The sequence below is a fragment of the Rutilus rutilus genome (assembly GCF_951802725.1).
Source record: "Rutilus rutilus genome assembly, chromosome: 1".
NCBI classification, from domain to species: domain Eukaryota; kingdom Metazoa; phylum Chordata; class Actinopteri; order Cypriniformes; family Leuciscidae; genus Rutilus; species Rutilus rutilus.
In genome coordinates, this window is record NC_140209.1 from 74,409,982 (window position 1) to 74,426,672 (window position 16,691).

The 16,691-nt window shown below is 45.8% G+C and overlaps 2 protein-coding genes across 16 annotated transcripts in view; one reads left to right on the forward strand and one right to left on the reverse strand.

Moving 5' to 3' along the window:
* The window catches only part of LOC311305800 (uncharacterized protein), a 1,224,369-nt gene that overhangs the window by 1,045,550 nt on the left and 162,128 nt on the right, over positions 1–16,691 (forward strand). The gene's annotated exons all lie outside the window — the stretch shown is intronic.
* The window catches only part of LOC311305806 (NACHT, LRR and PYD domains-containing protein 12-like), a 130,991-nt gene that overhangs the window by 53,728 nt on the left and 60,572 nt on the right, over positions 1–16,691 (reverse strand). For 12 of the 15 annotated variants that reach the window (XM_084433703.1, XM_084433698.1, XM_084433700.1 and 9 more), the window contains 3 exons: positions 9,974–10,147; positions 1,219–1,392; positions 345–515 (listed from right to left, as the gene is read on the reverse strand). In XM_084433703.1, coding sequence (XP_084289829.1) covers positions 345–515; positions 1,219–1,392; positions 9,974–10,147 — 519 coding nt within the window. The remainder of the gene's footprint in view (positions 1–344; positions 516–1,218; positions 1,393–9,973; positions 10,148–16,691) is intronic. The other 3 variants (XM_084433694.1, XM_084433692.1, XM_084433702.1) reach the window with 2 other exon arrangements.

Consider the following 16,691-nt stretch of genomic DNA (forward strand, 5'->3'; position numbering starts at 1 on the left):
GTAAAAACGCAGACGAAAGCAGAAAGAAGAACTAAAAACATTGCTCTAAGTTGGTGCAGTCAGTGGAATGGGCTCTTTAAATTTTCGCGCTGATGTGACCGCGCATGTTACGTGACAATACCAACCGTAATACCAGTACGTCCTGACTCCATTCATACTACCCGTATTCATACTATATAGAGCGTACTTTTTTAATGGTCGCGAAGTACGTTCTAATTTAAATGTATTACCTACTCCCATAGTACGCGATTTCGGACGCAGCTTTAGTCCATATATGGAACACATGAAAAAGTGCTATAATCATGTAATATAAGTAATATAATAAATAAATGAGCAATACTCACGTCAGTGTGTTGAGTTGGCAGTGTTTATCCTGCAGTAGAGCAGCGATCTGATTCACTCGTGTGTCTCCTAGTTCATGTCCTCTCAGATTCAGCTCTCTCTGGAGTAACGGGTTTATACCCACAACTCTATTCACATACTGACAGGCTTCCTCAGCAGCAGGACTCACAAACCTGCAGAAGAGGCAATTCAGGTATCAACTAAATGTCCACTGCATTACAAAAAATGATTGATACGATAAAAAACGTAATTATTGTTTTAAAGACAAGCTTAAGTTAGTTAGCTTAAGTTTATTTAGATGTCAAATTTTTCTTTAAACATTTAAATACACAAATAAATATATATTTGAAAGAAACTAGAGCAACACTCAGTCCTAAAGCAAACATAAGCATAAGAACAGAAAGGTCTCACAGAGCAGAAGGGCAAAAGCTCACTAGATCATGATTTTAAGTATGAATACAAAGTGTGAAATTAAGATCTTTCTGTAAAGCAGGAGGAGTGAGAAACATCAGCACAGAGAAAACTGGCTTGTGAAACTGCATGTTTGTGAACATCTGGAGACTCATAGACCTGGTGTAGAGAGATGCAGTGAATCTGGGCTTGATGGAAAACTATTATTGTTAATTATCAAGGTATACTCCTGAATGTCAGCACACATATACTGACCCATAATATCTATTTGACCTGTAGCTCGTATCACAACTAAACTGTGTTGACGGTTATCATCATCATGACAGAACCTGCAGCATCTGATCTGATCTTGATCATTTTGATGCAACAAATTGTACAGCTTATTATATAACTAAAATAATATAATAGTTATGAATATTTAGCCTGCATATAGCTAATTTAGTTAATTATTTGATCATGTCTCACCTCAGTGTCTTCAGTTGACAGTCTGGATCCTGCAGTAAATCACTGAGCTCCTTCACTCCTGATTGTCCAGGATCATTTCCTGTGAGATCCAGCTCTATCAGGTGTGAAGGGTTTGATCTCAGAGCTGAAGCCAGAGCTTTATAACCTTCTTCTGTCACACTGCAGTTAGAGAGTCTAGAACAGAGAGGAAAACTTTCAGCTGATTAATCAGTTAAACCTGAACAATATAAATCCTTAAACTGAATTTAATTTTATTCTTCATACAAATGTATTGAAAGTAGGGCTGAACGATTAATTGCATTTGCGATAATATCGCGATTTGATGAAATGCGATTTTTTTAATCGCAAAGCCGCGATTACACTCTAGTCACGTGACACGCGAGAGTAAACCAGTCTTGCAGATGAAGCATCAACTTGTCACGCTGTGCATAGGCCTGGCATAGGTAGGCTACAGGAAATAACAGTTTGTTTAATTTATGTGATATTGTGTTATAGATTCTCTCCAACGATTCTGTATTGATTAAGATAATTTCAGATTTATGTCTGAGCTTAGTTCTCAACACAGATACGTGATGACGCTATGTGTGCTTTATAAACAACCGTATTCTGCTTGCTTCTAATTCCTTTGTCTCACACACACACACACACACACACACACACACACACACACGACACCACTCGAACCTTCCAAAACATAATCTTTCATAAAGTTCGGAAAAGTTGAAGCGAATTACAAGAACATTCGCGTGCTTCATTGCACATGATATGAGATACGCGCGGTCTGCTTGATGTTACTTTTGTAGTGCGTGGTCTCGCCCGCCGGTATTTTGCTTACAAATGCTCTACGAAGGCATCATATGTCTTTTGGAATGCAGTTGGCTTATATATTACAAATATGAAAATCACAGACAGAAGCTGCTTTCAATTTCAAATACTCACGCGCGCTTTGCGAAGAGCGTTTGAGCATGCGGCTGTGAGCGACTCCGTCTACGTGGTTAAATGTAATTGCATCTCAAAATGCTTTTATGACGCAAAATTAATGTGACACAGTCAGTTATATCTTAAGTTATTAAACAGATAGGACAAACCACATCTTATAATTTCAAAAGAGATGAAAACGTTCAGACAGCCGACTCTTAAATATTGAAAGCACTTTGTTTATTGCTTGTAATATTTTTTTCCCCTCTTTGTTATTTGTTTTGAAGCTATATTAGTTAAAATTATTAACATTTAATTGTATTAATTTAGTTTTTTAATGTGTAATTGTTTATAAAAGTAGGCCTACTTATAATTACATATGTAATTAAATATTTTAAGTTTTATTAATAAGATTAATTAATAAGAAAAAAATTAGATCGGCTCATGAGGTGCCTAAAGATTCCCTTCCCTATTTTACAATGATTTATTGCTTGTTTTTGTTGAATAATAGAAAAGATAAAGATTTTTTTTATACCGTGTATTCTCTGTGTAAATTCATGCACCGAACCGTGACGCCCGTACCGATTTGGTTCAATACGAATACATGTACCATTCCACCCCTAATATATATATATATATATATATATATGCTTTTTATATATTTATACCATGGTCTGGGTGAATACTCGATTCTGATTGGCTGCAGGGTGTCCGTTAAAAAGTGATAATGGACACCTAGGAAAGGCGTCCCGTCAATTTGCCTGATGACAGTTCTAAATGATTGCGCTGGCTCAAACTCACTGATCAATTGCTGCGGTCGGGTCGCTGTGGCCACGTTGCTTGGCAACGCCTGTATACGGGAGATATTAAATAGTGCGCTCGACTTAATAAATAAAAACCCTCACGATTTTTACTCTAAAACACATTAAAGTATTATTAATTGATTAAATATTTCTTTCTTTCGTAAGTAACCATGGTATAAGCGGGTTAATGCCCTTCGAGGTGTCCATTATCAGGTTTTAATGGACTTCGGCGGAGGCAACCGCTGCGCGTCGGACGGTTCACGCCTCACCGTCGTCCATTAAAACCAGATAATGGACACCTCGTCGGGCATTAACCCTTACATATATACCCCCTTTTTTTGAATATGTTGGTAAGTTGACCTTCCCAGACAATCCTGAGTAAACTTAGTGTCCCACGTTTTTTGCTGCAAATGACTGGGCAGTAGTTCTTGGACCGTCACTCACAGCTATTAGTTAATGTGTTTTTTCTGTTGTTTTTTTCCTTCATTGTTACTATGTTGTTTGTCGATTATTTTTGTTGATTCTTGGTGTTTATGTTTTTGTATTTTTTTTCTTTGTATGTGAAGGGGAACTTTGTTAGTTCTTATTTCATGTTCAAAATTTAATAAAGAGATTGATGAAAAAAAAAAAGTATATACTGTATATATATAAACCAAAATACAGCGAATAGTCTTCTTGGCGCGCCTACTTTTGAAAGTCAACATTTAGATTATGTGAACTAAGTTAAATGCATTGTAAAGGCCTAGGTCACTCTGGAATAAATCACAACGTGTTTCATGATAAAAACGTGACTTTAGTTTACAGTCCGGAAAATACAGTAGGTTATAGTAAATTATTTCACGGACCCCCTGGCACTTGAGAACTGAAAGCCTCATAAGAAAGCCCTGTCGAGGCTCTTCCCCGGTGCGGGTCGTGTCGAGCCATTAGTCTGGGTGTTTGATGAGGAAAAGATGAAATGTAGTAGTTGCAATAAACACGTTCAGAATCCGTACAACTGCAGCAGCGGAGGACTTTTATTCTGCTGAGCGGAGCTGAGGAAGAACGCCTCGGTTACGACTGTAACCTCGGTTCCCTGAAGAGGGAACGAGCGTTGCGTCGAGTTTGACGCTATGGGAACGCTTTGCGTGATGACGTCTTGAAGCACATGTAAAATCAGTCCAATGGTGTGGCGGAACGTCAGAGGCGGGTGACGTCACGTACCAGGAAGCTATAAAAGCCGGCCCGAAACAGAAAACGAAAGCTTCAAAAAGTCTGAAGTCGTGTTGACAGGCATGAAGGAGATATGGCAAGGTGACGCAACGCTCGTTCCCTCTTCAGGGAACCGAGGTTACAGTCGTAACCGAGGCGTTCCCTTTCAAGGGAACTCGCGTTGCGTCGAGTTTGACGCTATGGGAACGTCTATACCAACGCCTCCGTAGCTACAAATGTCTGTCCTGTGTGAAATCTGGTGAGCAGCACTAGGAAGACAAAACATGAGACCCTGGAGCAGAGTCTAGATCCAGAGAGTAGAACCTGACGAAAGTGTGCGGTGAGGACCAGCCTGCCGCATCACAAACGTCCTGTAACGAAACTCCTGATATAAGGGCCTTAGAGGCCGCCATACTCCTCGTAGAGTGCGACCGGACAGCCAAAGGAGAAGGCTGCCCAGCCGCCTCATAAGCAAGTGAGATAGCCTCGACCACCCACTTGCTCATTCTTTGCTTAGACACCGGACCTCCCTTGTTAGGGGAGCCAAAGCATACAAATAACTGATCACTTTTACGCCACAGGGCAGCTCTGTGGACATAGGCGTCTAACGCCCGAACTGGGCAAAGCAAATTATTAGCCTCCTGGTCCGCATTCTGAAAAGGAGGAGGACAAAAAGCCTGCAGAACAATAGGTCTGGCCACATTAGTGGGGACCTTGGGGATATAACCCGGTCTGGGATGTAGAAAAGCTTTCACCATACCCGGAGCAAACTCTAAGCATGACGGAGCAACCGACAATGCTTGAAGATCCCCAATTCTCTTGAGAGAAGAGATAGCCAGAAGAAAAAGAGCTTTCAAAGTTAGAAACTTCTCAGGAACCTCCTCAATGGGCTCAAAGGGGGCCAGGGACAGGCCTTGAAGTGCAATGGACAAGTCCCATGGTGGCACCCTAGAGCGAACTGCAGGCCTCAGCCTCCAGGTGCCACGAAGGAAACGAGATACCAGAGGGTCCTTCCCCACAGACATTCCACCCAAAGGAATGTGGTAAGCACCTATGGCCGCCACATAAACCTTTAAAGTGGACGGGGTCAGACCTGCAGTGAACCGGTCCTGCAGGAACTCCAGCACTGTACCAATTGGGCAGTTAACTGGGTCCAACCGACGGTCACTACACCAAGAAGTGAAGACTCTCCACTTCAGGGCATAAAGTTTCCTCGTGGAGGGAGCTCTGGACTGTAGAATGGTCTCAACAACCTCAGTTGAGAGACCTGACTCTATGAGCTGGGCCCCCTCAGAGGCCAAGCCCACAGGTTCCACAGTTCTGGGCGGGGGTGAAATATTGAGCCCCCTGCTTGGGACAGAAGGTCCCTCCTGACAGGTAGCTCCAGAGGAGGCCCGTCGAGGAGCGACACAAGATCGGGAAACCATACTCTGCCCGGCCAGCGCGGGGCTATAAGAAGCAGGCAAACCCGGTCCCTGCGAACCCTCTCCAGAACTCCCGGGAGCAGAGCAACTGGGGGAAAGGCGTACAGACGTAGCCTCGGCCACGCCTGTACCATAGCATCCAGTCCCAGAGGAGCTGGATGCGTGAGGGAGAACCAAAGTGGACAGTGAGACGTCTCTCGAGACGCAAACAGATCCACTTGAGCTTGGCCAAACTCCCTCCATATTAGCTCCACCACCTCGGGGTGGAGCCTCCATTCCCCGGGCCTCGGCCCCTGCCTCGACAGAGTGTCTGCTCCTATATTCTGAACCCCGGGGATGTAGGCTGCCCTGAGCGACAGCAACTTCCCCTGGGACCACAAGAGGATATGGCGTGCCAGATTGGATAATGGGCGCGAGCGCAAACCCCCTTGGTGGTTGATATAGGCGACTACCGACGTGTTGTCCGTATGCACTAACACATGGTGTCCCCTGAGATCTGTGATAAAGCTCCTCAGAGCCCGGAAGACAGCTAACATCTCTAGGCGATTGATATGCCAGGAACGATGATGGTCTTCCCACAGACCTTGAGACGAGCGACCCTCCAGGATCGCTCCCCAGCCCGTGAGGGAAGCATCCGTCGTTAGCAGTTTGCGACGACAAGGAGCTCCCAGCACTGGGCCTTGGGACAGGAACCAAGGTTTCTTCCACATAGCCAAGGCACGTAGGCATCGCCGCGTGACCTTGATTGTGCGAAATGGGTTGCCCCTCGGGGAAAACCCCCTGGTCCTGAGCCACCACTGCAGGGGCCTCATGTGCAGCAGTCCAAAAGGTATCACGTTGGAAGCTGCTGCCATGAGACCCAACAGTCTCTGGAACAGTTTGACAGTGAGTAGCTGGCCTAGCTTTACACTTTTCACAGCTGCAAGGATGGACTCTATACGTGGCGGTGACAGGCGCGCCTGCATCGACACTGAGTCCCAAACCACGCCTAAAAAGTGGTCCTCTGGAGTGGAGAAAGCACACTCTTCTTGGCGTTCAGCCGTAACCCCAGCTCTTTCATGTGGGCGAGAACAACATCTCGATGTTGAACCGCCAACTGATGCGACTGAGCTAAAATCAACCAATCGTCGATGTAGTTCATGATGCGAATACCCTGGAGGCGCAGCGGCGCCAGAGCTGCATCCATGCATTTGGTGAAAGTGCGGGGTGATAAAGCTAGGCCGAATGGAAGAACACGATATTGGTATGCTTTGCCCCCGAAAGCAAACCTCAGGAACTTCCAATGACACGGACGGATGGAAATATGGAAATATGCGTCCTTGAGATCTATCGTGACAAACCAGTCCTCGGACCTGATCTGTGGCACGATCTGTCTCAATGTTAACATTTTGAACTTGAGCTGCATGACTGAATCGTTCAGAACTCGAAGATCTAAAATGGGACGCAATCCCCCGTCCTTTTTCGGAACAATGAAGTACCGGCTGTAAAACCCAGTTTCCCTGTCGGAGGGAGGTACATATTCTATGGCCCCTTTCTCTAACAGAGTGTTCACTTCCTGTTCCATGACCAGAACCTGCTCGGGGCCCACCACTGTGGGCAGGACCCCCATAAACCGAGGTGGGCGTTTTTTGAATTGTATCTGATACCCTTTTTCCACGGTCTGCAGGACCCAACGAGAAACATTTGACAGTAGCTTCCACGCTGTCAAAGATTCTACTAGAGGTACCAGCCTCTCGAGACTGGTTTCTGGATTTTGTTGTTGTTGAGCAGTCAATTCGTCGCCCTGTAACGGCGCACCGGCAGGGAACGATCGAACAGACTGCTCTAACACCCTCCTCGGCGGGGGCGGGCATCCCGAGGCCACTACGTTTCCGGGTGGTCCTTGAGATATGTGCTCGCCGGAGACCGCTGCGCCCTGTAACACCGGAGGTGGCAGGGTTAGCAGAACGGTCCCCTGAGGGTACCGAAGAGAGACGGGCACCGTAAAAAGAGGTGTTAACCGCTCTGCTTCGGGGGGGACTACCCTCATTAGTCCTGAGCCCTCGGACGTCAGGATTTCTTCCCAGCAGCCTTCTTGGCGGTAATAACGGTCCGCAGATCCGCTTTACCCCTCGAGGACTGCTGGGTTTGAGCGCGCCCTCCGTGTCCCCGAGATTTTTGTGGGGGAGCACGGGAGGACACGCTCTGTTTCTGAGTGGCACGGTGCTCAGCGCTCTTTTTAGAGGAGTGAGGCTGCTCCCACTCAGCAGCCTCATAGAAAGAACGGCGGGGGAGAAGTTTCTGGAGAGCAGCAGCTTGCTTAGCGGCTTCTTGTGATTTTGCTACCGCAACACTAACTGCATCACCAAACAAACCAACAGTGGAGACCGGAGCATCTAAGAGAACATGCTTTTCTTTATCCTTGATATCACTTAAATTGAGCCACAGATGCCTCTCAGTGGCCACCAGGGCTGCCATAGACCGCCCGATAGATTTAGCGGTCTCCTTGGTGGCCCTGAGAGACAAATCTGTGGCTCTGCGAAGTTCGGCCACAGTGTCAGGACCAATTCCCCCGCCCTCCTCCAAATCCCCCAATAATTCAGCCTGATAGGCTTGTAAAATGGACATCGTAAGCAGACAAGCTGCAGCTTGACCAGCGGCTGCATACGACTTATGAACCAGGGAAGATGTTACTTTAACTGGCTTAGAGGGAAGTGTAGGAGCTTTCAGAGAAGATGCCGTTGCTGGAGAGAGATAGCCCGCAAGCGTCTCTTCCACCTTTGGCATCTCCCCATAACCATACTCTTTATATTTAGATATTGAGGAGTAGTGAGATGTTTGTGGTGTATAAACTCTGTGAGACACTGGTTTCGCCCACGATCTCGACACCTCGGTGTGGAGATCGGGGAAAAACGGCAGGCTCCTGCGCTGGGGCTGCGCACGAGATGGCAGGAAGCGTTCGTCGAGCTTACTTTTCGAACGAACGTCCTGCCTATCTTCTGGCCACTCAATAGACAGTCTGTCAACAGCTCTAGTAATGACATCGAGCAGTTCCTCAAACGCATGAGACTGAGGTGGCGAATCCTCAGACTCAGCTTCAATACTCACAACATCCAACTCCTCAGAGCTGGATAGTTGCAGTACTGGTACCTCTATCGGGGGGGGAAGAAACCGCAGCGCGTGCTTCCACACCCTGATGAGAGGCACTGGATCTATCAGACGGATGCTGAGATAAGGCAGAGCCTGTCTCAACATCCACTGATAAATCCATCTGTGAACCCCAGGTCTGAGATCGACGCCGTGCCGGGACCCGAGCCCTGGGGAGCGTGGTCGGGATTGAACCGAGCCAAGCGGGATCGGAGCGTACGCAATGGAAGCGCACAGCAATGCACACAGTCACCACCCTCGAGTGCTGACTGGGCATGCTCCTCTCCCAAACAAACAACACAAAGAGTGTGTGTGTCACCTCCCGTTAAATAACGCGGGCAGGGATGGACACACACTCTAAACTGCTGCTTGCTCGCCATACTGATAATATATATATATATAGACAGACAACACCAAATAACAAGACAGATTTACACAGAGCGCAACTGAAGACTCAGAAAGCTTTCGTTTTCTGTTTCGGGCCGGCTTTTATAGCTTCCTGGTACGTGACGTCACCCGCCTCTGACGTTCCGCCACACCATTGGACTGATTTTACATGTGCTTCAAGACGTCATCACGCAAAGCGTTCCCATAGCGTCAAACTCGACGCAACGCGAGTTCCCTTGAAAGGGAACTGATGACGGGACAGTTTGATCTTCGGCTGACAAATCAGAGGAAAGGAGCGTTTCATTCCCGCCTATACGTGTAGAAATCAAATATTCAAGCTGTTTATAAATGTTTCTACCTGAGAACGAAAAGTGAAAAATCAAGCTGAATACTTGTTTTTAGTTTTTCTGAAAAAATTAAAAGACGAAAAAGGAAGTGTTTTCTCATTTTTCTACTTTCAATATTAAATCAAAAAACGAATGAACACACGACACGGTCCGTGTATCATCTGATCATTTCATTTCCTGTTTGGAATGAAATAACGAGAAATGAAAAGACGGATCGTTTATTCGGTGTTTCGTTTAGTTTAATAAACAGAAAATTATATTTCGGCTCGATTTCTAATTTTTCGTTTGTGGTTTACAAATCGGTTTATGGCTTTGATATTTCGTTTGCACATGTGGGTGGCGCTGAAACGTCCCTTTCATCTGATTGGTCAAACCGCTTCGTCTTCAGTACAGCCAGAATAAAAGTCCGTACGGCACACTCACATCCCACTTTAACCCCCTGTGAGCAATAGGGGAAACCCAGAAAGTGCACTGCTATAAACAATGAAACATAAGCCCTGCTGTCTTCAAATAAATAAACTTCAGTCACACTGTAATTGCTGTACAGTATAATGATACTAACTGTAGTTCCTCCAGCTTGAGTTGTGGGTTCATCAGTAGATCACTGAGGTTTTTCACTCCAGAGTCTCCTAGTTTATTCCCGCTCAGGTCCAGCTCTCTCAGGTGTGACGAGTTTGATTTCAGAGCTGAAGTCAGGATGAGACTCTGTTTCTCTGTAATTCTGCATCTATTCATACTGAAGACAGAAAGAGAAAATGACTCAGATCTATGATGATCAACTAACGTGTTCATCTTCATCCAGCAGACTTTTGCTGACAAATAAACAGGGATATCAAGGTAAAGGTAACATGGAGAAAGACTACACATTGTTCGTTTAAATATACTACCAACATTGTAACAATAAAAAGGTTGAAAGCGTTGATCTATTTATGTTAGTTTACACATTCATTTCATTTAATCTTTAAGGTTCTTTCATGTCAGTGTTACCCTTGGTTTGCTCACTGGGTCAAATGTGTTTATGTCGGTTGTTTTCAGACACATTTTCTACTTGCTAAAACTTTATAGTAAGGTTTAATTTGTTAACATTAACTACATTAGTTAACATGAACCCATGATGTACAATACTATACAGCATTTAATAACCTTAAGTTTAAACATTTACTAATACATTTTTAAATACAAAAGTTTTCTGTTAACATTAGTAAATCCCCTGTGAACTAACATGAACAAAGAATAACTGTATAAACTAACATGATCAGATTAAGGAATAAAAGTATTTCCTTAAGCAGAAGACAATCAAACAAGTTTTGTAAAAGGTAGTTCATCTGCTTTAGTGCTGCACCGTGAGGCAGTGTCGGTGTATTTTATGGATGGCTCAGCTAAACAGGCCAATAAGAGACTATTAACTACTATTATTGCTTTTAATTATACTAATGTCTAATTAAAATGTCTACAAATGTATAAAACTGATCAGAGATCAGGTAAAACCCACAGCCACTTGTTCAATCTCAGTGAATCTGCATGATTCATGGGTTCACAGAGATCATCGCCCCCCAGTGGTGAACCATTGACATTTCCAAACGTTTTGAAACAGTTATGACGTAACGAAGCCTCGTTCACTGAAATCATGTGACTTTGGCAGTTTGATACACACTCCGAACCACTGATCCGAAACAAAAGATTCGTAAAGGTTTCACAGCTTCATGAAGCGTGTTTCGAAAGCGCCCATCACTAGCGTTCAGTCAACTTACCTTCAGTGGATCTTATTACAGGCAGATACTGATCACAGACTTTTAAAATGCACTTATTCGGTTTTTACAAGTTACAGTATGCTGCATCAAAATTAGATATTTGTGAAATACAAAGATTAAATTGAAAGCAGTTATGAACAGTTCTGATCCTGATGTCAGAAAAAAAAAATTGTTCTGCCTCTACAGAAACTGATATAATTATTGACCCACGATCAAACTGTCTGTCTTAATCAAATATTTAAAGCTTGATATCACCTTTTTAATTTTGTGTTATTAACCTGTTAACCTTTGCCAGTGCGCCGGCACACTGAAGCGTTTTTTTTTTTTTTTATATATAGGCCTATATATAGTTCAAAGTTACTATCAGATTTAATGTTATTACCTTGACAAACTATACATCATTAAAAAGATATAAGACTCAAGTTTCAGTATTTGACCACTATTGTATTCTGAGAAACTTATAGTGACAGTTATGTCTTAATTTGTGTCAGGAGTTATGAAATGAAAAAATGCGTTGTAGGATTGAGTGCGAACCAAAACACAAATGAATCTTCAGGGTGATTTGTTCAAACATAATTCCACACAGAACCCAACATTCCAGAACCCAAATCACCAATCCAGAACCATAAAAGAAGGCTCCAGCCAGTCTACCTAAGAACTTTTATGAGCCCAAAGGAAGAACTTGTCAATGTGAGATAGCTTGGAAAATAATCATTGGCTCAGAGATGGCACAGCTCAGTGCCCGATCAAGATAACAGCAGAAGCTGCTCGAGCCCACAACATTCCAGACCCCCTCCTCCTTAAGGACCTCTGAATGACCAAACCAAAGATTTTTTTTATACCGTGTATTCTCTGTGTAAATTCATGCACCGAACCGTGACGCCCGTACCGATTTGGTTCAATACGAATACATGTACCATTCCACCCCTAATATATATATATATATATATATATATGCTTTTTATATATTTATACCATGGTCTGGGTGAATACTCGATTCTGATTGGCTGCAGGGTGTCCGTTAAAAAGTGATAATGGACACCTAGGAAAGGCGTCCCGTCAATTTGCCTGATGACAGTTCTAAATGATTGCGCTGGCTCAAACTCACTGATCAATTGCTGCGGTCGGGTCGCTGTGGCCACGTTGCTTGGCAACGCCTGTATACGGGAGATATTAAATAGTGCGCTCGACTTAATAAATAAAAACCCTCACGATTTTTACTCTAAAACACATTAAAGTATTATTAATTGATTAAATATTTCTTTCTTTCGTAAGTAACCATGGTATAAGCGGGTTAATGCCCTTCGAGGTGTCCATTATCAGGTTTTAATGGACTTCGGCGGAGGCAACCGCTGCGCGTCGGACGGTTCACGCCTCACCGTCGTCCATTAAAACCAGATAATGGACACCTCGTCGGGCATTAACCCTTACATATATACCCCCTTTTTTTGAATATGTTGGTAAGTTGACCTTCCCAGACAATCCTGAGTAAACTTAGTGTCCCACGTTTTTTGCTGCAAATGACTGGGCAGTAGTTCTTGGACCGTCACTCACAGCTATTAGTTAATGTGTTTTTTCTGTTGTTTTTTTCCTTCATTGTTACTATGTTGTTTGTCGATTATTTTTGTTGATTCTTGGTGTTTATGTTTTTGTATTTTTTTTCTTTGTATGTGAAGGGGAACTTTGTTAGTTCTTATTTCATGTTCAAAATTTAATAAAGAGATTGATGAAAAAAAAAAAGTATATACTGTATATATATAAACCAAAATACAGCGAATAGTCTTCTTGGCGCGCCTACTTTTGAAAGTCAACATTTAGATTATGTGAACTAAGTTAAATGCATTGTAAAGGCCTAGGTCACTCTGGAATAAATCACAACGTGTTTCATGATAAAAACGTGACTTTAGTTTACAGTCCGGAAAATACAGTAGGTTATAGTAAATTATTTCACGGACCCCCTGGCACTTGAGAACTGAAAGCCTCATAAGAAAGCCCTGTCGAGGCTCTTCCCCGGTGCGGGTCGTGTCGAGCCATTAGTCTGGGTGTTTGATGAGGAAAAGATGAAATGTAGTAGTTGCAATAAACACGTTCAGAATCCGTACAACTGCAGCAGCGGAGGACTTTTATTCTGCTGAGCGGAGCTGAGGAAGAACGCCTCGGTTACGACTGTAACCTCGGTTCCCTGAAGAGGGAACGAGCGTTGCGTCGAGTTTGACGCTATGGGAACGCTTTGCGTGATGACGTCTTGAAGCACATGTAAAATCAGTCCAATGGTGTGGCGGAACGTCAGAGGCGGGTGACGTCACGTACCAGGAAGCTATAAAAGCCGGCCCGAAACAGAAAACGAAAGCTTCAAAAAGTCTGAAGTCGTGTTGACAGGCATGAAGGAGATATGGCAAGGTGACGCAACGCTCGTTCCCTCTTCAGGGAACCGAGGTTACAGTCGTAACCGAGGCGTTCCCTTTCAAGGGAACTCGCGTTGCGTCGAGTTTGACGCTATGGGAACGTCTATACCAACGCCTCCGTAGCTACAAATGTCTGTCCTGTGTGAAATCTGGTGAGCAGCACTAGGAAGACAAAACATGAGACCCTGGAGCAGAGTCTAGATCCAGAGAGTAGAACCTGACGAAAGTGTGCGGTGAGGACCAGCCTGCCGCATCACAAACGTCCTGTAACGAAACTCCTGATATAAGGGCCTTAGAGGCCGCCATACTCCTCGTAGAGTGCGACCGGACAGCCAAAGGAGAAGGCTGCCCAGCCGCCTCATAAGCAAGTGAGATAGCCTCGACCACCCACTTGCTCATTCTTTGCTTAGACACCGGACCTCCCTTGTTAGGGGAGCCAAAGCATACAAATAACTGATCACTTTTACGCCACAGGGCAGCTCTGTGGACATAGGCGTCTAACGCCCGAACTGGGCAAAGCAAATTATTAGCCTCCTGGTCCGCATTCTGAAAAGGAGGAGGACAAAAAGCCTGCAGAACAATAGGTCTGGCCACATTAGTGGGGACCTTGGGGATATAACCCGGTCTGGGATGTAGAAAAGCTTTCACCATACCCGGAGCAAACTCTAAGCATGACGGAGCAACCGACAATGCTTGAAGATCCCCAATTCTCTTGAGAGAAGAGATAGCCAGAAGAAAAAGAGCTTTCAAAGTTAGAAACTTCTCAGGAACCTCCTCAATGGGCTCAAAGGGGGCCAGGGACAGGCCTTGAAGTGCAATGGACAAGTCCCATGGTGGCACCCTAGAGCGAACTGCAGGCCTCAGCCTCCAGGTGCCACGAAGGAAACGAGATACCAGAGGGTCCTTCCCCACAGACATTCCACCCAAAGGAATGTGGTAAGCACCTATGGCCGCCACATAAACCTTTAAAGTGGACGGGGTCAGACCTGCAGTGAACCGGTCCTGCAGGAACTCCAGCACTGTACCAATTGGGCAGTTAACTGGGTCCAACCGACGGTCACTACACCAAGAAGTGAAGACTCTCCACTTCAGGGCATAAAGTTTCCTCGTGGAGGGAGCTCTGGACTGTAGAATGGTCTCAACAACCTCAGTTGAGAGACCTGACTCTATGAGCTGGGCCCCCTCAGAGGCCAAGCCCACAGGTTCCACAGTTCTGGGCGGGGGTGAAATATTGAGCCCCCTGCTTGGGACAGAAGGTCCCTCCTGACAGGTAGCTCCAGAGGAGGCCCGTCGAGGAGCGACACAAGATCGGGAAACCATACTCTGCCCGGCCAGCGCGGGGCTATAAGAAGCAGGCAAACCCGGTCCCTGCGAACCCTCTCCAGAACTCCCGGGAGCAGAGCAACTGGGGGAAAGGCGTACAGACGTAGCCTCGGCCACGCCTGTACCATAGCATCCAGTCCCAGAGGAGCTGGATGCGTGAGGGAGAACCAAAGTGGACAGTGAGACGTCTCTCGAGACGCAAACAGATCCACTTGAGCTTGGCCAAACTCCCTCCATATTAGCTCCACCACCTCGGGGTGGAGCCTCCATTCCCCGGGCCTCGGCCCCTGCCTCGACAGAGTGTCTGCTCCTATATTCTGAACCCCGGGGATGTAGGCTGCCCTGAGCGACAGCAACTTCCCCTGGGACCACAAGAGGATATGGCGTGCCAGATTGGATAATGGGCGCGAGCGCAAACCCCCTTGGTGGTTGATATAGGCGACTACCGACGTGTTGTCCGTATGCACTAACACATGGTGTCCCCTGAGATCTGTGATAAAGCTCCTCAGAGCCCGGAAGACAGCTAACATCTCTAGGCGATTGATATGCCAGGAACGATGATGGTCTTCCCACAGACCTTGAGACGAGCGACCCTCCAGGATCGCTCCCCAGCCCGTGAGGGAAGCATCCGTCGTTAGCAGTTTGCGACGACAAGGAGCTCCCAGCACTGGGCCTTGGGACAGGAACCAAGGTTTCTTCCACATAGCCAAGGCACGTAGGCATCGCCGCGTGACCTTGATTGTGCGAAATGGGTTGCCCCTCGGGGAAAACCCCCTGGTCCTGAGCCACCACTGCAGGAGCCTCATGTGCAGCAGTCCAAAAGGTATCACGTTGGAAGCTGCTGCCATGAGACCCAACAGTCTCTGGAACAGTTTGACAGTGAGTAGCTGGCCTAGCTTTACACTTTTCACAGCTGCAAGGATGGACTCTATACGTGGCGGTGACAGGCGCGCCTGCATCGACACTGAGTCCCAAACCACGCCTAAAAAGTGGTCCTCTGGAGTGGAGAAAGCACACTCTTCTTGGCGTTCAGCCGTAACCCCAGCTCTTTCATGTGGGCGAGAACAACATCTCGATGTTGAACCGCCAACTGATGCGACTGAGCTAAAATCAACCAATCGTCGATGTAGTTCATGATGCGAATACCCTGGAGGCGCAGCGGCGCCAGAGCTGCATCCATGCATTTGGTGAAAGTGCGGGGTGATAAAGCTAGGCCGAATGGAAGAACACGATATTGGTATGCTTTGCCCCCGAAAGCAAACCTCAGGAACTTCCAATGACACGGACGGATGGAAATATGGAAATATGCGTCCTTGAGATCTATCGTGACAAACCAGTCCTCGGACCTGATCTGTGGCACGATCTGTCTCAATGTTAACATTTTGAACTTGAGCTGCATGACTGAATCGTTCAGAACTCGAAGATCTAAAATGGGACGCAATCCCCCGTCCTTTTTCGGAACAATGAAGTACCGGCTGTAAAACCCAGTTTCCCTGTCGGAGGGAGGTACATATTCTATGGCCCCTTTCTCTAACACATGGAACTTTCTCTGTTCCATGACCAGAACCTGCTCGGGGCCCACCACTGTGGGCAGGACCCCCATAAACCGAGGTGGGCGTTTTTTGAATTGTATCTGATACCCTTTTTCCACGGTCTGCAGGACCCAACGAGAAACATTTGACAGTAGCTTTCACGCTGTCAAAGATTCTACTAGAGGTACCAGCCTCTCGAGACTGGTTTCTGGATTTTGTTGTTGTTGAGCAGTCAATTCGTCGCCCTGTAACGGCGCACCGGCAGGGAA